The sequence below is a fragment of the Echiichthys vipera genome (genome assembly GCF_963691815.1).
Source record: "Echiichthys vipera genome assembly, chromosome: 11".
Lineage (NCBI taxonomy): Eukaryota > Metazoa > Chordata > Actinopteri > Perciformes > Trachinidae > Echiichthys > Echiichthys vipera.
In genome coordinates, this window is record NC_139836.1 from 16,071,613 (window position 1) to 16,095,048 (window position 23,436).

The 23,436-nt window shown below is 40.3% G+C and overlaps 1 protein-coding gene across 4 annotated transcripts in view; it reads right to left on the reverse strand.

Moving 5' to 3' along the window:
• The window catches only part of mlip (muscular LMNA-interacting protein), a 28,994-nt gene extending 13,691 nt beyond the window's left edge, over nt 1-15,303 (reverse strand). For 2 of the 4 annotated variants that reach the window (XM_083922935.1, XM_083922934.1), the window contains exons 1-5: nt 15,138-15,303; nt 9,078-9,203; nt 3,089-3,226; nt 1,066-2,640; nt 230-301 (exon numbers count right to left, since the gene is read on the reverse strand). In XM_083922935.1, coding sequence (XP_083779061.1) covers nt 230-301; nt 1,066-2,640; nt 3,089-3,226; nt 9,078-9,203; nt 15,138-15,167 — 1,941 coding nt within the window. In that variant the 5' untranslated portion in view covers nt 15,168-15,303. Of the gene's footprint in view, nt 1-229; nt 302-1,065; nt 2,641-3,088; nt 3,227-9,043; nt 9,204-15,137 lie in introns of those variants that run through there. The other 2 variants (XM_083922936.1, XM_083922937.1) reach the window with 2 other exon arrangements.
• Between the last annotated feature and the right edge of the window lie 8,133 nt (nt 15,304-23,436).

Consider the following 23,436-nt stretch of genomic DNA (forward strand, 5'->3'; position numbering starts at 1 on the left):
ACATTTTTGCAAAGACAAATAAAAATGGAATTATCTATACAGCCCGGTGAGTGGAGACTTGAGAATTTTTCAGAGGAAAGCAAAATGCAAAATGTATACCATAAGAGTTCCCCACTCACATAATTTCTACAGTGTCTACATCAGACTTCCATTAGGGCTTCATCTGCCTGAATGTTTAACAGGACAACAAGCTGAGTTAGTGGGATTAGAGTTAAATAAGTGCACTCACCTGTTGATCCATCAGGAGGGTGTTTGTGGGAATTGCAGCGAGCGATTTGTAGCTTAACTTAATCTTGTGTGTCTGGAGTTCATAGAGAAGAGCCAATGAATATAAATTAATTCAAATTATTGCCTTTTACTAAAGATTGACTCTGTAGAATGTGTCGGTTAAATTCACCACATGTTTTACATTCCTTTGGACATGCGTTATCACACACTGCAGCAGGCCGCTAATCATGCAAAACAGTGAGCCTCGCTTGAAACGCCCAGCAGCAAGCACAATACTGAAGGGTTTTTTGTCTGCTCTCACAGCTGCTCAGGTGACTGACTGTAAATGTTACCAAAAAGGTCAGTTAAAAAACAACTTTTCCACACTGACAGGCAAGACAACTAGACGACAGTGTCCCACACAACCCTAACCCTAACCCTTATATTTCCCTCCTTGCACTGAAAAAAAATGGATTCCTGATGGTTCTTATTGAGCTACTTGTGTTACTTATCTTAAAGCCATATGTCTGGTCTAAAACTCAGGGTCGCTGTGTTAATTTTTTTCATGATGGGTTCCCTGTTGCAGCGACATATGGCATTTCAGACATCAATCATCCAGCAAACAGTGTGTTTAAAAAATCTCTGCGAAGCAAAGATCTGTAACAACATCAACAAATGAGATGCAGACAAACAGAAATCTAAAAACAGCTCAGCACAGAGAACGGCACTTGATATCCAACTATCAAGTGAGCGAAATCTGTTTTTAACTACATAGCGTGGGAGGACAGCTTGTCACATGGAGCATATTAAGAAATATTCTCAGTGTAAACATGCATTATGGCAGAGCAGAGCGGGTACCTTTCTTTTTTTACCCTGCGTGTCACTGCAGTCTGATATTCCACTCCACGGCCTCGGGGAGGGAGTGGAGCACATGGAGAGAGAAGGGGACGGGGTTTCTCTGATTGGTGGAGCGGGAGAGTGCATAGGAGTGGGGGAGTCGGTGGGTGATAGCCATCCGGGAAAAGCCATGGGTGTGTAGCGGGAAGGAGACAGACAGTGAGCTTTGTGAAAACCAGCCGATGTTGTGGCACTTTTGAAATCAGAGCAGCTCCTCACTGACTCGCACCTTCCTGTGGTGTTTGGTACAGGTGATGATGCTGTGCCACACGCTGAGTGTGATTGAGGAGACTGAAGCCGAGGAGCGCAGACAGAGGGAGATCTCAGTTGTTGAGAAAGCAAGTGAAGCCTTGAGAGAGATGAATTTGGCAGTGGGCTCAATTTCTGCTGCGCTGAGGTCTCTATATCATTAATAACTTTAGGGGACGGGGAGATTAGTTTTTTTAGCTTGTTTTCTGCAGGGCCCTTGAGGTATATGTCAGTATTGATGGGTTTCATGTGCGTGTGTTGCAGCTTTTTAGAAGTTGCACAGTCTATTTCTTCAGGCTTTAGTGGAGAAACAGTATGTAAGTTGGAGTGGAATAGAGACAGTGGAACTCGTGGTAGAGTGCCCTTCACTGCTGTTGGGGATATTACTTGCTCCCACTGAGGCGAACTGCTTGAGCAAATTTGCTCCGAGCACCTTTTCACTTGAGTTTCAGGGCTTGTTCTGCTGACCTCATTAGACCGCACAGGTGGAGATGTGACACATCTATAGGGCTCCCTGTGAACATGGCTCTGACTATCTATAGATGCAGATGAGGAGAACCAAGATGAAAACTCGAGAGGAATGGAAGCCACGCTGGAGGCTGCTGAGCATGCGTTACAGAAGGACAGGGTCACAGGGTTAACAGGCCAGCAGGGGGTGTAAGGCCTCTTCAGAGCAGAGGACAGGACAGGAAGACGGCCTTTTCTTAGGATGGCAGTGAGAAGGGAGAGTCGGGTGAGAGGAGGCCGGTGCCGAGGAGGAGGAGGGGGGGGGGACTGGGGACAGACAGAGGAAGACAGGCTCTCGCATGATGAGAAACAGGGGGTGTGAACCAAACTAGCGCCAGGAGCGAGAAAGTGCCTTTTAAACTGGACAACAGCAGGGGAGAAGACGCCTGAGCGGACAGACGAGCAGGGAGAAACAGTGCGGCTGAAGGAAACAGGAGAGGTCGCAGAGGAAAGCTGCACAGCCGACCAGCTCTTATCTCTGTCCGAGCCATCTGAGAGGATGGACTCTCTGGATGAAGCTGGCGTGGGGAACAGGTCTGCAGAGTCTGTGGGGCTCATTCTGTCTTCTGACACACACACTCTATTTGCAAAGAAACCCGACCTAACCTTAGCGAGTCCAGAGGTATCGCGAAACTGCCGCTGGGAAATGCCCCTGTGTTTATCAACAGCTGTTTCCATGGAGGCTGTCCCGGCAACTTCGTGGTTGGGGGTATTTTCAGACTGAACACTCACTGAAGGAGACGCTTTGGTTTGAGAGAGGCTCACGTGATCCGGCATAGGCTGAAAAACAGAAAAACGTTTTTAATAAATGCCAACTATAGTGTGATTGTTTTCTCTTTTCTGTGCTTTTACTTTAAATTCTTAAAATCCAGCGTGACCAAAAATGTGTTCAGAGAAGAAGAAAGTACTCTGATGAAGTCGCTCTCGGAAACTCACACAATAAACTCATTATAGAGCAGAAACTATGAAACTTGTTAGAGGATTTGCATATTAACTTATTATTATTAGATTCTAATTAAACCGTCAGATTTGAAGGCAATTCATTTCCACCTTTGACTGTCACATCCATTTATTTTATCTGTGTGCCAACTTGATGAGTGTATACTTACCCTGCAAAGCTATATTACACATACCCACACGCACACATGGACATATTTTTATAGTACTAATGTCAAAAACTAAGCTTTCAGTCATAGCACAACATTGAGAGTGCTCGTGTTGTTCTTACTTGAAGTTTTGTCCCTCGTTGGGTTGTGTTTCCTGCTCCTCCCTCTGCAGAGTCTTTGATAAAGACTATCTCCGCTTCAAATATTTCTCTGTCCGTCATGGTTTTCCCGGTGGTCTTCTCATGGGACACGATTAAGTCCTGATAAGAGAAAATGAGGCAAATGTTAAGGAGGAACTGAGCAAGTGAAACCTGAGAAAACCTGAGGTGAACTTCTGCAAGCCTCTGAGCTCAGGGGGTGTGCCTGGTTTCCCCACACCACATGCCCGACACATGGCTGTAATTCACATGTGCACGCATATGTCCTGCTGACATCAGTGAAGTACAAACTTAACAACTGAGGAGACGCCTGCCATCATACACAGTAATTTAACCCTAGCTCTGCCTGGTCCTAAATCCTTTCAATTCAATCAAATGTGAGCCAAAATTTAAGCATTTCATGTGTTCCAAAACCAATATGACAAAAGGGATTAAGCTGACAGACATAACTTTCTGCTTGATAAGAGGGGGTTTTGAAATAGGGCTTAGTTTAGCATAAAGGCTGGAAACAAGAGGAAACAGCTAGCCTAGCTCAGTCTAAAGGTGCATCCACCTACCAGCACATCTACAGCTCACTTTGTATCTCATTTATACTAAAACTCAAAGCCAGGTTTCTTTTGTTCCCAGTTTTTATACTAAGTTAAGCCATTTGCCTTCTATCTTTTGCTAAAGTGTGTGTGCTGTTTCAAGTGAAATACATGTGACATAGTGCGGTAGGGTTGAATTGATTTTGCAAGTTTGACATCATTTACACTCACTCCACTATGATGTCCCTGCTGAGAGCGAACTTACTCATAATTATCAGATGATTCAATCATAACATAAATCTACCATAGTTGTGGTTCATTGTATGTGCAAGAACTTAAGTTACATTAATATTCTAAGATTATATATGTGACATTTAAGCTGTGCTAAAAAAGCTAACTGATTAATGACATGCATCATTACTGGCATGAATTCCAACAATTATGGTGGACCTAATTGTGATCCTACATCACATGATAATGACACCATTCAACTTTCAAAATCTTCTGTTACTGTACTGTAGATGGGCAATATTCAGATAAATGACAGGCTGCCAGAATGACATTTATCCCTGGGACTGTGTTTAACATATCATGTGTCAAAAGCAGTTATATTTAGAACTATATATATATATATATATATATTAAATGCAGTAAGTCAGTGGAGGGTTTTCATGTCTTGGTATTGTTGCTGTAAGGACTCACATTGCTGGCTGAAATTATAGTTCCAAAACACGATTAAATGTAAATTTATTTTCATAAAAAAACATGCTTTGAGAGCATTTTAAAAGCACAGTAAGAAATGCTAGAATGATAAATTATAGCTATTTCGGCAAGAAATCAGTATTTTTTACTATTTAATCCCATTTGGTGTGGTTCTTGTTTTAGGCAAAATTGTTAAGAAATACAGATGTGATTAATTTATTCTTGTTGCTCCTCATTAGCTGAACTAAGCGTGTCTTCTTTCTGGCACAAAACTGAATAAACTATCTCATAACAGTTGCTCCGGGTATTTCAGAAAGGAAATGCCTGCTACCACTTCAACTAATTTAGTCTGTTTGAAGATATGTGATGGACAATGGGTTAAGTAGCAAAAGAAAAGAAACCCTTTCATTGGATGCAAGACGATAATTAGAGAGGGAAGCTGAATGATTGTGTCTTAGTACCTCATATTTCAAATTAACACTGGACACTCTGCAAACTGATAATCATCACTTGAGGTTTCACTCACTGATTTGAATTACTGCAAAAGGGCACATATGCTGTCCCTTTCTTTTGAATAGGGCATACTGAGAAGTGAAGGCTGCTCTGAATCCCAGTGGTGGATTAATGAGCCGGCATGGCATGGTTTAAAATGACAATAGGCCTATGTAGCACAAAAAGCAGGTGTGGGAAAGCAAAAAACGGACCCTGTGCATAACTCTACTCCACATGAGTGCAAGAGGAGAAATCTACGTAGTCCAATTGTACCGACTGACGAACACAGATCCTGTGCAGTGATGGACTGTTTGTGATGTTCACAAATAGACTTAATGGTGTTATCACCGGGCTTGACACTTCAACAACTAATAGAAAGCTCTCAAATCTGGTGACACAAATGTATTTTCAAAGAAGTTGTGAAGAAGTTGTGTGAGAAGGTTTATAGATAAACAGTATGTTTTTAAAGTGTAATTTCACAAAATTGCTTGATTTTCTTTTTTTGCTGTCTAGCGGAGACTCGGAGGAGAATTATAATGCCTACCACTTTCATGTCTGTATGGTAAATATGGGGTCATCCCAGTCACATAAGCCTATGTCTCTGCTGCTTTAATTCAGCATTATGTTAGGGTTAGGGGTTATGGTTAGGTTCAAAGTTAGGGGGTAGCTTAAGGGTCTTCATAGGCCTTTTTGCTGGGGAATTCGGCACTGATTAATAATTAGCTAATAAGGGAGGAGGAAGCTAGTCTGACTTATTGTTTTGAAACAAGACATTAAATGAGCGTTCGAGTTACTGCAAGACAGATTTAGTTGATCATTGGATTACAAAAATACGTCAACCCTTAAACATTATATTTCACCTAAACAATAGACTGGTATAAAGCTTCTTATCTAACTGTGGGCAAGAATCTTTCCCTGTAATGTTACATTGAGTACAGTTTTAACATGCTTAGCAACAAAACAACTAAAGAGCACAAGACAGTGGAAATGTACCTGATTATTTTTCTCACATGCTGAGATCATTTATCTAATGCATGGTAAAAAAGTAACCTAGTTCAACATTTTGTCATACTGTGGTATACTTAGGTATAATTTTGAGGAATTATTACTTACTTGAGTATTATGCTACTATACTTCGACTTGCTTATATTCCAGAGAAATATTGTACTTTTTACTCCACTATAACAAGCCTGACACTGTACATTTTTCATATAAAACATACCATAATGTCATAAAATATGAACCAGTTAAAGATAATTGCTATATAAAGTTGATGAAATGTTGAACTACATGTTGCGTAACAATCCAACATTAAAATAAGCTAATTTAGTCATTCTGCATATAGAGTCCTACTTAACTCCTTAACTTTTAATAGTTTGAGTTTATTTCGCTACCAATAGTCAGTCAAACATTGATAATTTATGATCATTAAATTGTGGTATTGCTACTTTTGCATTAATAAAAGAAGTGTCAAGACTCGTTCTGTCAGTGTCCTCCTCTCTTCCTTTTTCCTTCTTTCCGTTTGTTTGTTCATGACACCAAGTGTCCCACACACGACCCCACTGCTAGTTATAAAGCAGCAAAGGGTGTCACCAAAATCCAAAAATCTTTTGGGAAATCTCTAGCACTGCTCAAATAACAAAACAAAACAACAACAACAGAGCAGCAATAAGAGCGAATGATGGACATAGAGCTATGGACATGGATGAAGTGGAAGTCCAATTGAAGGCATGGCAGAAAGAAATAAGCCATGCATAGTCAAATCAATCAAATCATGTGCATGTATGGGAATATATTATTCCCTATGCATGCTAAAGCATTGGGTTATTCTGCACTTTTTTTTAGTAGTCATATGTTGTCATTCACATGAAGGGCTGCCACTCGGGGGAAGATGAGAAATGGTGCCACCAACCCCACCCCGAGTGAAAAGATCTTTGAAGTCTGACTCCATGCAGAAGAAGCAGTCACTTCTCCAGATGCTCTCAGAGCTGTGGTGCTGCTGTGATGTTAATGCTGGATGATCATCCAAAAGCACATTTTTCCCTTTAGCAGCTGACACTACTGGGAGTCCACAAGAGTTGGAATAGAATAAGTAGAAACAGAAAAGAAACCCTTTCATTGGATGCAAGAAGATAATTAAAGACGGAAGCTGAATGATTGTGTCTCAGTACCTCATACTTCAAATTAACACTGGGCAATCAGAATGCAAACTGATAATCATCACTTGAGCTTTCTGCCAAGAGCGCAAGGGACAGATGATTTCAATAACTTTAAACATTTGTACTCGGGGTGCATCTTCTAATGCACTCTTATATGGTGAACTAAGAAATCTTACTTGTACCTGGTATCAGTGATCTGATGTGATCCCTGAATATGCTTGATATTGATATACACATCCTGAAATGTGATGTTTGAGTCAGGCACCTGGAGTACAAAATAATTGGATAGTCGAACAATCACATTGTGTCAATCAGTGATTCCCAGTGTTGTTTAAACCTTTGTGGAAAACATACAAGAGGAAATATACAACAAGACATTTCTTAATTTGTATTGACATCTTCAAGCATAAGAAATTATTACAGCTTGTGAATGTGTTTTGCTCATTTCTCCATTAAGAAGAGACATGCTGACAGTTGTTTCACCGACGGCTGGTTATTGGTGTAATTGCTAAAAGGTGGCAGGCGAGAGTGTGATTGATTCTTCATCAGACGCAAAGGTGTCATTTAATCCTGAAGCTACTGGCATGATTGATCACAAGAAACAAAAGTAATTTAAAAAGTCCTAAAAGTTGCATAAGTATTTGTCTGTCTCGTGGACCTTTTGTAGTTCAAGTTTTACTTTCTCTTTTTTGGCCATCATCAGTATTGAGAGTATATCTGCACACTAACATAGAGAGTTTGCAAGTTATTTTGTCTCTACTGTTGAAAGAGTTCGAACGAATACTATTGAGAGTGAAAGTAAAAGTATTGCGAGTCAAGGCTCATAAGTTTGATGAAAATCATAAATCCAATAGAGAGAATAAAAGAAAGTCGTCATATTCATAAGCTGCCATTATTCTTAAAGAGGGACAGTCTGGGTGCCTTTAAACTGGTAGTCTTAGCACGTAGCACGAGGCTTCGGGATCAAAAACTAGATTACATGAATTCATGGGATAAACCCATAGACTGTAAAAAAAAAATGTACGAGTCGAGTGCAGGCATTCCTGTGTCAGTCTAGTAGAAAACACACCAGCTCCGGGAGTGAAGTGCAGGCAGCCAGCATTTATGATCTATGATTCAAACCGATATTCAACACAGAACCATGCCCATAGCCTGTTAAACACCATCCCTCACGGCCCGAATCATCCCGGGGCGCCTTCAATAGTAGGCTGTATTCAAGTCGTGGTGCAAGTGCGGCTATTTAATTAGCATAACAGAGCTATCACACTGTGTTACTAAACCTACTGTTTGTACAGTCGATTGAAGAGCTAACCATCTTGTCACTAATGGTAACACGCCACCACATGAATGGCTGCAGTCCAGGTTGAGATGTCGGAGTTAGCATGCTAATCCTGACAACTAGCCTCCAAGGTCAAGTGAGGGCCAGCGGCTAGCTGTCATTCAAGAGGCCGCACCCCTAATTATTTATAAACTTTAACCTCCAATAAAAAAAAATCTAGCCTGGTACAAAAAAATTCACCCCCCTAAGTGTTGTCATGGAGATATGACCTAAACATACAGACTTTTGTACCAATCCTTAAATAGGTTTAATTATGCTGTGAAAACGGCCTGTTTAACATGGGGGTCAATGAGAAACTGCTCCTTTGTGCAAACTACTCCTAGTGGACACTCGGAGAACTGACATTTTTGGCACGGCCGTATTGGATCAATCAGGAAGTCACTGTGGGGGAGCCTTGGATAAACCAAACAAAGATTAGTGAGGACTCAGACAGGATGAGTAGGTTAATTTTTAAGGCTGGTGAATTTTCCCCAAAATATAAACACAAGTATGCATTTCTACCTGACGCAAACAGACAGACTACAAGCATCAGGTGGTAATACAAAGAAAATTTAATTAGCCAAATGAACACCATATATAAAGTCATCATCTGTCAAGTAAGACAATGTGAATGCCTTCTTATCGAAGCAGTGGTAATAGTAATCATGTTACAGATAATAAAAACTAGATGGTGATAACAGGCTATCACTTTTTCATTTACCAGGTGTATGCTGCTGCTGCTGCTGCTGCTGTACCTTATCTGGTTTTCCTGTCAGAGCTCCAGGTCTCTCCTCCTCAGTAAAAATGCTCCCAATTGGTAACTTCTGCACCACTGGTACAAATGTGAAAAAACAAGGCTTAGATGGCACTCCTATTGAAACCTGTAAAACAGAGAGGAAAGGAACAAATCGTCCACATGTTGCAAGCTCTTGGTAATGATGCCCAGGTTATTTCCCCGCAGAGCACAAACACTTGTTTACTCAAAGTCAGTGATGAGCAAAGCATTATGGGACGTCTTCTCTATTTAGGGTTTAAGGGATCAGGTCAAGCTCTCCATAAAATACATGTTTCAGTCAGTCATAGTTAAATTGGTTGTAATTGTACCAATTTTGATTACAATACTTTACAGTAAAAGCTCTGCATGGCATGACGTAGATGAAAGGATTTATATATTTTAACACATCCTTCTGGTGTTGTAACTCCCGAGTGACTGATAACCAGCTTTTAGCGAACTGGTGTCATTTCCATCACATAATTACTATAGGTTGGAAGGTTTTTTTTGTTGATATGCTGTGTTCTCTGTAAAACTGAAAAGGGGCTTATGTAAAATCACTTTGGTGTTGACTGATGGATTATGAAACAACCCCTGGGAAAGTAGATCTAAACTGTGAAACCTCTGTACTCGGCTTTTCCTGAGCCTGCATAGTTAAGAGGGTACACCACACCATTCACACTATCAGCGCTAATGAGTTGATTTTCAACACATGCTAAAACATATGGAGAGGTGGAGCTGCAGATCGTGGAGGGTAAAATACAACGGATGGCTCGAATCAAGCAATCTGATCTGGTCGTTAGCCGAGATATAATTCTCATATATCACGGCTATGATGCACCACAAAGCACCCTTTAGCGTCTGTCACGCACCAGGCTTTCAGTTTGACTGCAGCGCTAGGAGATCGAGAGGACTTTCACTCAGGAGACCGCTGTTCATGTAGCCTACTACATAGCTTATTGGCACATTACAAACATTCTTTAACCAAAAAATATATTTTCCTAAACCTAACCAGCTCTGTTGCCTGAAGACTACCCAGCAGGATGAAAACTTATTCCAAAGGGGTGTCCAGCAAGTGTTAAAAATCTGCCACCAAGAGTTCCTGAACATTAGATAGCAAAACGATTGCATCTCAATATACAGTGGAGAGTGTTGAACCATGTAGCCTTTGCCTATGATGCTTTTTATTTATTAAGGTGACAACACAGTTCCCATCACTGTTAAATGGAATTCAATAGTCTGAATACGTAAAAAAAAAAACATTTCCTATTTATTCTCACTGAAGCAATCAAAGCACATACTGGTGAACAGAGCATCTGCTTCTTACTAATCACACCTCTTCTGTCCACAGTGTTGACAGGTAATCTCCACAATGCAAAATGGAGGGTGAGGGCACTGAAATTTCCTGGACTAATCAGTGGAGGTTACTGTAGCACGTACTTGAGACTCTGTTAATAACACAGCCGCCTTAGGTTGATGTAGACACAGCCAAAGAATCAGGATATAAGTCTTTTTTTAGCCTTTCATGTACAGTTTCACTGTGTTAATCTGAGGGGAACATATATAACATATATTTTACACAATTTTCTGTGCAGTGGTCTGTCCTTGAATAAGCTTTACAGAGAAACTGACATTGTTCTTTAGTCTGACTGCATGTCTTTCGTTCTTTTTATTTGAATAAATCTGTTGATTATTTCATGAACCATGAGAGGTCATCCACAAGCACTGCATTATAGTTTTAAATTTTGGAGGAAAATTCTGTCAATTTTAAGCTTGAAAGCAGATTCAACAGGTGGAGCAGGGCTGCTGCTGCACTCATTAACACACTTTGTCTGAGTCAAGGTAATTATAACACCTCATACAAAAGGACGGTATATTTGGTGAGTGTGTTTTAACATGTTTAAATATAGTGAATGAAGCAGCGACAGAACTGTCTGTAATTGAAAATGTAAAATGATTCTGAGGTGTTATCTGCTGTATAAAGCAAAAGCACACCTATTCTATATATGGCAGAGAGAGGAAAGCTGCACACGTGGAGAGATGTTTTTAATTAATTTGAAAGGTAATTACCGGGGACATATATAGTCCATTCCATCCTGTTATTAAATAGTACAGAAATGCCTCTGACATCAACATGTTCACAAGTTTAAGAACTGTCAAATACAACTTAGAAAAACTTCCAAAATCTTCTAACGATGATGTTAGAAGTCTCAAAAACGATATATTTTAAGACAGCAAGTTTTCTATTAAAGCTATTCTAACTCCGCCACCCTCCAAAGTCCCACCCTCTTCCCGCTGCCTGACCTCTGAAGCTTCCTCCTCCCACAACGCGTTTAACGAGAAAGTGAACAGCGCAAGTGAAACGGCTGGTTTGATTATACTACTGGTGACGCTAATCTTCCTTGCACAAATAACATAGTATTCAGAACGGATAACTGAAACTCCATCTCATCTCTTTTTAGCTCCGGATGAAGCTTTTAAAGCCCCTGAACACCCACGCAGGTGATTTCAGTTATTCTGGCTGATTGGACCTCTGCTTGGATTGAAGGTGGGTGGGGCTTTGATCAGAATTTGATGGGTATTTATGAGGTCATAAACGTCCGTCTACCACTAAGAATGATAAAGGTGTAATTTGTCCCTCCTTAACAAGTGAATCACACCCACACAGTCCTGAGAAGAGGTAAAATCAACTAGTTAACTGAAAACACCCATGGCGGTGTTCAGGAGCTTTAAGATTAAAGAGAAGTGTCAAAATGCCAGAAAGGTAAGAATTTTTTATTCAAGAAATTAATACTCCACTACATATATATATATATATATATATATATATATATATATATATATATATATATATATATATATATATATATATATTAGGTAAAGACATTTTTTGTTAACTTCTGTGTGATTTACTATACTTGTCAAATGAGAAGTACTGAATATTTTCTAATTTTAATAAGAACTTCATTGCAAAATGAACATAACATACAAGGATCAGAATGTAAAAATCAGCCAAAAGATGAAAATGTTTCTATAAAGCAGTTCAGCTGGAGATGCTGCGGGAGTATTGGGTGAGCGGGTCACTTCTGTGGGCCATCCAATCTCTGTACACCCAAAGCGAGAGCTGTGTCCGGATCCTCGGCAGTAAGTCGGATTAGTTCCCGGTGGGGGTTGGCTGAGCCGGAAGGCAAAGCTCCCGATCTACCGGTCAATCTTCGTTCCTACCCTCACCTATGGCCATGAAAGCTGGGTCATGACCGAAAGAACGGTAGAAGAAAGGTCACGGGTGAAATGTGTTTTCTCAGGAGGGGGGCTGGAGTCTCCCTTAGAGATAGGGTGAGAAGTTCAGCCATCTGTGAGGAACTTGGAGTAGAGCCGCTGCTCCTTAGCGTTGAAAGGAGCCAGTTGAGGTGGTTCGGGCATCTAGTAAGGATGCCCCCTGGGCGCCTCCCTAGGGAGGTGTTCCAGGCACATTCAGCTGGGAGGAGGCCTCGGGGAAGACCCAGGACCAGGTGGAGAGATTATATCTCAACACTGGCCTGGGAAGGCTTCGGGATCCCCCAGTTAGAGCTGGTTAATGTGGCCCGGGAAAGGGAAGTTTGGGGTCCCCTGCTAGAGCTGCCCCCACGACCCGACCCCGGATAAGCGGTTGAAGATGAGAGATAAGAGTACAGCTGCTGTTTTTACGAGATTACCATAGAAATTATATAGAGAATATGTACTGTAGACAATTTTAAATCGTTTTGATGATACATTTCCGGGGCGTTGTACTGGGCAATATTATTATTTTGATTATTAATCCAAAACTGCAATTTTCAAATGATCATCTTCCCATAGGTGTTTCAGAGAGCCTTTTCTAAGAAGTTTGAGTTAATGTGCTTGTTTTTGTCAATTTAGACAAAATAACTTTTTATTTTGATATATGATTTCATCACAATACAATTCCACTGAAAGAATATAAATTATCATATTGAATTATTTCCCAGCCCTACTTAAGTAGCGCTTTTACAAATGAAAATAACTGAGTATCATTTTATAAGAACTTCAGTGCAAAGTTAACATGACATGCAAGGATGGAATGTAAAGCATTAATTGTGGCAGCTGTTTTTTATATTACGAAAGATACAATATAGAAAATCGTAGACATTTTTATGCCTATAGAGGAATCACACAGAAGAAAATACGTAGAGGAGTAGGTGCTGTGTTATGTGCTGTCAAAACTATCTTTCTGTTTCCCTTGAACGTCAAAAATACTGGTTTTATTTGTTTGTCCAGTTCCATAGAAGCAGAAGACATGAACAGGTATGCAATGGATATGTAGCTAGAGCTTTCACATTGTGGTATCACTTAAGCCAAGGAGAGTACTTATTTTTCCACCCCTGTCCTTTGTGACATCTACTTCCTGATCCTGATGAGGTTTACATTCTTCTGAGGGCGAAGATATTTATCTAACAGATACCAGTGTATCTATAATCTGCTATAAATAAAGAAACTGAACAAATGCCTTGGCTGAAATAATCATGTGCCATCTTTTAAACTTGTTTATGTATTTATGTTCTTGTGTAACCTACTTGTTTGCTTCTGTCTTCTGTTGTCTTCTGTAGTCAAAGCAGAGTAAGTTTATTCTGTGAAAGGTCATAGTGAGCATTTCCTACTTGCCCCACGGAGCCCTCTTGAAGTTTTAATGGCGTCTAGTGTTGCCGAGGTCATGCCGTCCCCGTAGATCGCATTTCCAGTCACCAGTGGCTCGCTGTGCTACATGCCACCTCACTCATGTTCTCACTCAGTTATTTCTTGTGGCATGTCGGACTCGTCCCAAAGACCGAATACAAGCAGCATTAAATCATTTTCTGAAGCAGACCACCCTATGAGGGGGACCTTTAAAAGGGACACTCATAAACAGTCGACAACCAGAAAGTGGCAAATACACTTAAATGAAACATACTACTGAATGAATGCAAGGGATGGTATTCCTTGTGTAATGCAGAACATAAGTTCAACTTTAAGCAGCACTCTATACTGTCCATAAGTTTAACATTATTATTCACATGTTCACTCACGTGTGTTTGCCCTTGGTTCAGTTCAGTGCCACATTGAGTATTAGAGTTATTCCTCTTCAAGGTAAGAGCACAATTGCTGCTGTAAATCTGAAACCGCTGTGTTCCACAGATGTGAAAATGCAATCTGAAATCTGAGTGGCCGCAATAAAAGCATAAACAGTTGGGCGTGTCACTAAGTGAAGACTTTAATTACAGATGAACACACTACCCCCTCCCACCAGAGTAAATAGGGCTTGCAAATATAGCCAACAGCCAGCTGCTACCGCGCACACTTGGTTTTCACACCTCTTTCTGATTATAAACAAATGTTATGATTCCGAATCTCAGGCTAAAGGACAAAACCAACAACAAAATGCACTTATTATAATCAATGGATGTAAGTTTCAATTACATCGTACTGAGGGAGAAAATGTGGATGTTCCTGAATGAAGAATGCTTTTCAGAGTCGTGCCAGGCTTGTTTAACATCTCATAATTGCTCACATACACAAATGCAGTACACTTACAAAAGTGAAGTATTAAAGTTGTAATACATGCAATTTTCACAACATGTCAGCACTGATGCATTTACATTCATTCTTCTGGTTTTTTCCTGTGCTTTTAAATTCATTCAAAAGCAGTTTGATAAATGTTTTTCATCCTTGTGTGACAGGAAAACACAGGAGAAGTATCAAGTAGCAGTGTCTGAGTATATACTGTATCTATGTGTTTATGTGTGAAAGCCCGGAAGGTTGCAGCAGGTGGTAGAGGGCACAATTGGGGAAGTTAATTGTTAAAAAAAAAAAAGTCATTACAATTTAGCTTTGATGTTTGATCCTCATCTAAAACAGAATTTAAAGCCAGAACCATTGTAACTACATCGGTCAGTGGACAGTAAAGGTCAGTGATAACTTCCGCTCTACAGCTAAATCACCAAGAAGGTTATCTGGTTCATATTTTCGAAAAAAGAAAAAGCAGAAAACATCTATTTTCAAACCATCTTACCTTCCCCAGACTCTTATTCAAACTGTCCATTTCTGCTTCAAATGCCTCTCCATCCAAAAGGGTTGCTTGTGTCCAGACTTAGAGAAAACGTCTCTCAAGAATTAAAATGTTGATCAAATCAGATACGGAAAGAAAGATGCACCCGTTTCAGCCTGTCTGGCGAAGTTCAAAGTGTATTAGTGTTGGTGCGTGTATCGCCCTGCAGATTTCCTTTTATAGACACATAATAGCCACAAATAGCTTGCAGACAGCAGTCAGCCTGCTGGGCACCAATGACAATGTTCACGCTTTGAGCTACAGACAACACAACACTGTGTCCCTGGAAAGTTTTCTTGACTTTTTGTTTCTGAAATAAACTTCTTTTGTCTCCAAAGTAGTGTATTTCTCCCCAGGACGTGCCTTTCATATATTATATACTGACACAATCTGACTGACATTGTGCTGAAAATGACAAATATCTTGGCTGACTGACCTCAGATTAAAGATAAGAGAGGTGGAGATAATTGTATCGATGACAATGATTCCGCTGATGGAGAAAAAAAAGTCAAAAGTCAATTTGTTATTCTTCTCCTTATGATCCTCATATAACATAAATGAAGGTCCGCTGCGAAGAGCTTGTATTGTGTTGTGAAGCTGTTGAAATGACAATGAATAGAAAACTGAATAAAGGTATCTCTGTCTGACAGAGAACACCACTTTTAAATTGAACAATATATGATGTTCATTCAACCAGCAGAGAATATAAACCCCTGCCAGCATGCAGACTGACGTCACAAATATACCTGCTTGTTTCCAATAACGACTTGAAATAAATTAATTTGCTTGCTTGTTTGAGGTTGTATATCGAGTTCTCTTCCCTTATCAGTGAGTGAAAGCAGACCTCTGGAGTGGATGCTAATCCTTTAAGTACACTACATTCTTCATTCCTGTCACAGCTGTTCTTGTCAATTTCCACCCTGCTGTCTCCCGTCCCCCTGTCTCAATGTGGCAGCCGCACACAGAGAACGTCACAATCAGACAAAGCATACACTGACACCGATGCCTATTCCTCTTTATTTTACCTCTGGTCTTGTAAACTCTCTGGAGTCTTGTTATGTTGTAGTTATCCAAAGGGGTTCTGAATTAAAAGTATCTGACAAGCGCCTGAAATGAAATATGTAAATTCTTATGACCATCAAATTTTAAGCTGTTTTAATAGCAGCAAATCTTAAATTATAGCCTTAAACAATGACATCATTTTCATATAATCCTGTTTCCCCTGATTAATATCCAATGTCTGTGGAAAAGGGGGAAAGTCTCATCTATTTGCTTTGATTTCTGGCATGTAACATGTAACACTAAGTATTTGCTTTTAGCCTCAAGGAAATTTTTTGATACTGGAATACAAATAGTCAACACCAGCGGAGGTATGTCTCAGATGTGCAGTGTTTATCATTATGTAGTGAGATAATTGTCAAATATTAAAAGAAATCCCTCCACAGAGAAACAAAACTAATTAAATACAAGTTTGTGAAAATCAAGTTAAGAAAACTGCAGATAAACAGACTTTATGGATAAAATGGATCAGTTAAATTAATAATGCCATGCCATTTATCGATGAAAGAAGAAACAGGCGCGTTCACAGGAATCTGGTGCACACGCACTGACGAGCACTCGATGGGAAGGAGCTCCTTGGTAGTGGAGGAGGGCTGTGAGAGTTGCAAACAAACTCCATCTGCCGGACTTGCTGACTGCAGCTTTAAGCCAACTTTCGCTCAAACACTGTGTCTGTTACATTAGGTTTTAACGATACAAGAAAAAAGTTTTTAGGATGACTAACAGCTGGGTTTTGCTGTAGACTTGTAGTCAAGACCGCCTAAACCGAGACCGAGACACTACCGAGACCAGAGCGTATCAAGAAAGACAAGACCAAGACCAAGACCAATACGGACCATGTCAACACCAAGACTGATTCAGCTCGAGACCAAGACCGAGAAACAGAAAATACACTTCTCCTCTATAAGGTCTGATGTTAATCTCTACAGAATCTATAGCCTAAACCATTCTGCAGCTGTAGTGGCATGATAGACTCATAGGGCCACACAGAAGAGGACTTAACTATTATACATACAATATCACACAATCAAACATAATAATAATAAAATAAGGCTGCATTGCATGTTGATCATGTAGGTCGGTTTTCAGCGGGAAACACTGAAATCCAAACAGAGACCAATGCTTCAGTCTTTCGTTAGCTGAAGTCAAAGCCATTCGATTGTCAAACACTGTGCTTAGCATGTGTTTACACTCAGTGTTCACCGGGTTAATAAAGTCTGCAGAGGCTTACAAAATGCTGCACATGTAAGTACACATAAGTCACAATAATAAATTACATAAATAATCTGTTTGGTCATGGGAGGTTTGAGAGGTGGTTAACGTTACTTCTAACTAAGTGTCAGAGCTAGCTGCTTAATTACGTTTCCCGGTGTTTCGGCTCCAGGGGTGTGGTGAAAGTGGATGTGGTCCCTCCTGCCTCCGTTAAGGACGCTTTGCAAAATTTTCAAATTGCAGAATGCTTCTTCTTCTTAGTAGTGTGGCAAACAAACTCTTTATGGTCTGTAAAACCAAGCATGACGATTGACGAATTCGCCAAAATTTTGCGTCCTCCTTCATGGATCAATGACCGTGCTTCAGAGGGGGAGGGGGGGCGTGAGTGGACAGGCGCCAATACCGTCTGTGTCACAGAATGCATGTGATTGGTACCACTTGAAGGGGGCGTAAAAAAAACTGTGACTGCCTGGATATTATAGGTTACAAATCCGAGACATTGTGAGACCGAGAGACCGAGAGACCCGAGACCGAGACAAGATCAAGACCAAAGACTTTCTGGGCCGTTATAAGACCCTCGAGACCAAGACCGGTCTGGAGAACTACAAGTCTAGTTTGCTGCAGTTTTAAACTTACTCAAATCTAATCAAGTGCTGCCAGAGTTGCTAACATTAGCCTATAACTTGGATAGCCTTCAGGATGAGCTTCAACTTAGAGGACATGTGCTTGTGTTTTATTTTTTTTAAATCAACAGTAATGCAGTTAGTTAATGATGTGTTCCTTGGCCATGAAAGCAGCACCCAGTTACTACTGTGGGTGTATGCTACTTAGCTAGCTTTTTTACGATGTGTCAGTGCAGATAAGGATGCTCTTTGATGAATTCTTCAGTTTTTTGGTTTAAAGACACTGCCCTCTAACTCTTGAAAAGCTACTCCAGACTGAAAATAGACCAAAGTGAGGTCACACCATCAGACACTGCCCTTTTTCGAGGGTTCCTGCGCAACAGGTTTATTCCTGTACACATCCAACATTTTCTATCCATGCGTATGTGGAAGGGCTGAGAAAACAATGAGGAGCTGTTTCTTTGCTACAAGGAGAAAAAGGAGTATAAATGATCCAAACGTATACCTCATAACAATTTTGCATCAACTCACATCTGTGTGACCATCTAGGCCAAGCATACTGAGCCTTGAATGTGAGTAAGGGTGTTTTTTGTTTTTGTTTTTTTTCTTACAAATTCTAGTTTCATTTTTAAAAGGTAAACTGTTATTCTGTCTTTGAAGGCTGCATATACATGTAAGTTGTCAAGACTTAACACATTAACACGACTAAAACTACATAAGACTGTCATCATTACTTAATAATTCACAATCAATACAATGAGTCAGTAATTGTTATGAATGAATTCAGAGTAACAAATATTTGTGCACATGCTTGTATGTTACATTGAAACATTATTTGCCACTTAAATTGCAGATAACTTGCAGTCTTGTTGCAAAACCAATGTCTGCAGAGTCACACTTTTGTAACAGAGTAATCCAAATCCAGACTTGTCCTCCTTCTGACTCCAAATTACTTTACACATTCGCCTCTTGAGACAGTCGAAGACTCAAGTCTCACAATATGAGCCGGACCAGCCAGTGATTGACTCTTGACTGAATCTCACACACTGTGTGTGCTTTCCAACAACTTGTGTCCCCAGATTATTATGACCCAACAGACAGTCATCACTGCATCACAGATAAAACAAGCAGTCATGTCAGTGTGAATGTGATCATATAAACGTACAACACACAAGAATAAGAAGAAGAAGAAGAGATATGTATTATATAACACCCCAGCAAAAAAAAAATTTTCTGGCACACTGTTAACAAAAAATCGATTGATTGCTCTTTTGCTGTATTGTGCAGGTGTTCATACATGTCGGCATGGCTTTGTCTGTTCTACAGCTCAAAGAAAACAAAAGCTCCTTGGATTAATATATATGTGCTTTATTGAGAATGTGAACACTGAACAATGAACTGAACAACGAATTGTTGCTAATGTAAAAGCTGTGAAGTAGCACAAGGCAGGTTTGGACAAGCAAGATGTCTGTTATCTTTTCAAAAAAGCAGAGTGCTTAATCTCACAGTTCTGAATTTAGCCCATTCAGGATATACTGTATCTTCAGTCTGCATCAGGACTCAGCAGGGCTCGGACTTCCTGTTGTGCACTCACTTCACTCTGTGTGGCATTTTATCTCAGTACTAAAAAAAAGTTTGCAGGCTTCAGAATGTCAAAGGCGGAGCCACTAGTAACCAGCACATCCATAATTTACAGCACAGTAGTGAGAAGTAGAGGTAGCCAGCAGTGTCCATTTTTTATTGACTGTATTTAATATTATTACAAGAATTAATTCGGACATTAGAGAGTAGTCTGTTCATGCTTTAAAGTCTCTGTTTTATGAAGTTACACAGGCGAAACTGTGATTTTAGTAATAAAAATAAAGTATTTCCGTTCAGTCTTGCAAATGACTTTAATGTCACCAAATATCCTACTATTAGCAGCATTGAATCTGACAGACAAAGCTTTGTTTTACACAAATCCACCACAGTAACATTTAAAAAAAAAAGAGCTGGATGATAACAGTCTGTGTCCTTCATGTATGTACCCCGAGGCTGTGATCAAGGTGGGTAGAAAGCGCTGTCAAAACAGTGTATGCGTCTGTCGGGAATGTCAGAGTCATGTAACTCTCTGCTGGGGATCTGTGTCAAGAGCTCCACATCTTCATCTGAGGTTGAGGGATGTGTGAGGATGATCCGTGGGATCTGTCAGATGATTGCCAGAGAAGGAAATGGGATTGGAAGGAAAATTGACAAATGTCACAGGCTTGGTTTGGCAGGATTTTTTTAATAAGGTTTCAGTGTAAGACGATGAAATAGGCCTAGGTGGTATATTAGGAAATCTGCTTACCGTCATTGTCTGTTTCCCCCCTTGAAGTAAATCAATTTTCATTAAGGTGTGCACCTCCGGTTCAGACAAGGTCCTTTTTAAGTCACTCTCCAACTCAGGCTGAAACACAAAAAGACAAGAAGACAAAGAGAAAAGAAGTGTATAAAAATTACTAAATATTCCATAATTCACACATGGTTTAAGGCACATTGTATAAACAATGTTTGATTTGCGTAAACCACCCACAATGCCGTTGCCGTTGCAGACAACCACCTCAGTCTTCTTGGACAAACAGTCTTCTGCACGCTCTATCTTGGGCTTGCATCTCTGGCCTCCACAGTCTTGGCTGCATGGCCGTATGCCCGTCACGTCCCGAGGATCATGAGGCTTGTGTGGTTCACAAATCTCTCGAGGTAGCAGCCTCTCTCTGAGTACTTTCATCTTGATGCAGCTCCCAGCATTTCTTAGGGCGCTGACTGCCTCGTGGTGGGTCGCAGTCTGCATGTTGAGACCATTGACCTGGAAGGACCATGGTAGCATTAGACATTCAGGCTTAGTGAAAGTAAGAGCAGGAGTCAGAGGTGAGGGATCGAGTCACACTCTACAGATTTTATTTTGATTGTGGTTAGGTTGTCTTCTATTTTTCGGCTTCATATTGACTTATTTAAGGGAAGTCCAAGCTGAGTGTCCTCTGCTTGTCTTATACTGCCCTCCCTTGGTCACAATAGGAACACCAGCAGGAAGTAGGTTGAGACAAATAATAATATAAAGTACACGTATGTGATTTCCATTCACACACAAGAAATTATGAACAGAAATTACAAACATGGGAAAACATTATTCCAAGCTTACCTCCAGCAATCTATCTCCAACATGGACCCCTGCTTTTTCTGATGCCCCCCCTGTATTTACTCTGGAAATAAAAATGCCCTGCAAGGAAAGAGACATGTTAGCCTGAGTGACAGTTGTAATAACAATATGCTCAAAGCTTTTTTAGCTGGTAAATTTGAATGTGTACTTGTAGGACTTCAGTGTCTCAAGGCTGCCACTTATCTTTCTTCAACTTAAAGAGCACATGTGTTACAAGAGATAACACTGCTGCACCCGCACTCACCTCATCATGGTCTTTGTATGGCATAGAGCCCTTCCCACCAGCAATGCTGATTCCCAAACTACCCCTCTGGCCTGACACTTTGATCTGTAACTAAAAGGAAATTGTTTCATTACACATTAAAAGCTAGACCGTAATGGAACAACACAAACAACAGTGAGATTAGCAATATGTTTGCCACAATCAATATGGTCTCCAGCAGCGTCACAGAGAGACAATGAGACAGAGACAAGAAAGATACGGCGTGAAGTTACTCTTAATGGCACTTGGGAGATGAATGATTCCGGAGGATGGCTCTTTTCTGTCACCGAAGAAGATTTCAGATGCCCTGTGATGGAGGAGGTCTTTATGTCACGGACGTGGTCTCCATGGATACCACACCTCATATTAAGCGCTCTGTGATGCAGAAATGTCCTCCCCTCTTGGGTTTCACCTCTCTGATGGCAAAACCGTGGTGGTAGGGCATCGTTCTCTGGCAGCTGCCCTGCACCATCCTGGTGATAAGACATGATTAAATGTTTTATACCATCCGCCTGTGAGATTCACCCCTGGAGCCTGATATTTCACTTTCAATGCACTCACAACACATTAGCAAAGTGAGAGATTGTAAAAGGATAAAGCTTGTACACTGGAGATCAAGATTAGAGAACCAATTCTTGATTTCTATTCTGCAATACTGTTATTTTTTTAGTGTTCATTATGTAATAGAATACCTGCTGTGGCTAGCATGTTTTTTTAAATAACCAAGGAACTTCAACAAAAACCTTTATTTTGTAAAAAAAGAAAAAAAAAGCAGTGAGCTAAATTCGAGAACAGTAACCTCTGTGTTAGAAGATAACATTTAAATAATGTTTCCTTAGGGCTATAGGATTTTAAAATAACTTCAGCACATCTGCGCCCACAGGACATCAAGAGTTTCTCACACTGCTCTGGTTTGATCTTGGTCCATTCTTCTTCAGTCTCTTCCACAGTTTGGTAACTGTAGGGGGTCTCTTAGCCATTACTTTGTTGCCACGTTTTTTCCAGAGATTCTCTATGATGTTTAGATCTGCACTCTGGGCTGGCCATTTCATCATTTCAATATTCTTAGCTTTAAGGAACTGCTTAACCTGTTTTGCAGTGTGACAGGGGTCATTGTCTTGTATGAAAATTGCAGCTGATAGGGAGACAGTTGCAGTGAAGGTATTGCATGTTGCTGAAGGAGGTTCATATAAACATTTGCATTCACCTGCTATGTGGCTGTACAAGATGCCCAACTCATGCTGCAGAAAACATCCCCAAAACCATGACACTTTTAACTGAATTCTTTACACGCTTTGGGTTCAGTCTGTTCCCAGTTTGATACCGATCATAATGTTTCCCATCAGACCCAACAACATTTCAGAATAAATCAAGAATATAATAACTTTAAGTATTAACTAATTTTGATCGCCAGTGTAATTAAAGGGATAGTTCAGTTTTTTTTAAGTGGGCTTGTATGAGGATATCAACCATAGTCAGGGTATAAGATGGCGGTCTGAACGCCCCAGTTTGAAGAAGCAGATCCTCCCTGGACAGGAGGCATGGATGCTAAGCGACGTTGTTCTGTGGATGGGGGCAGCAGCTCAATGAATTTTAGCCACCTAAATAAGTATCAGTTTAAGCATATGCGAAATTTTAAATATTTTCACTTTACATTGCTGTCGGACAGCTCTATTTAAGTTCATGCAACAGGGAATTGAAGCCATTATGTCGGCTCTTGTCAAATGCACCAAACTCCACTGATAAAATAATTTATAATTTTAGCTGTAAAACGCAAACATTTGTGACCAAGTCTAGCCGAAACCAAGCCCCACCCACCAGCCGACCGGCCTGACAAACATACAAATTTTACGGCTAAACAGTATTCTAAATTATGTTTCTGAAAACACTTTACGGAAGAAATATGCGAATCATATTTGATCAGCGCTG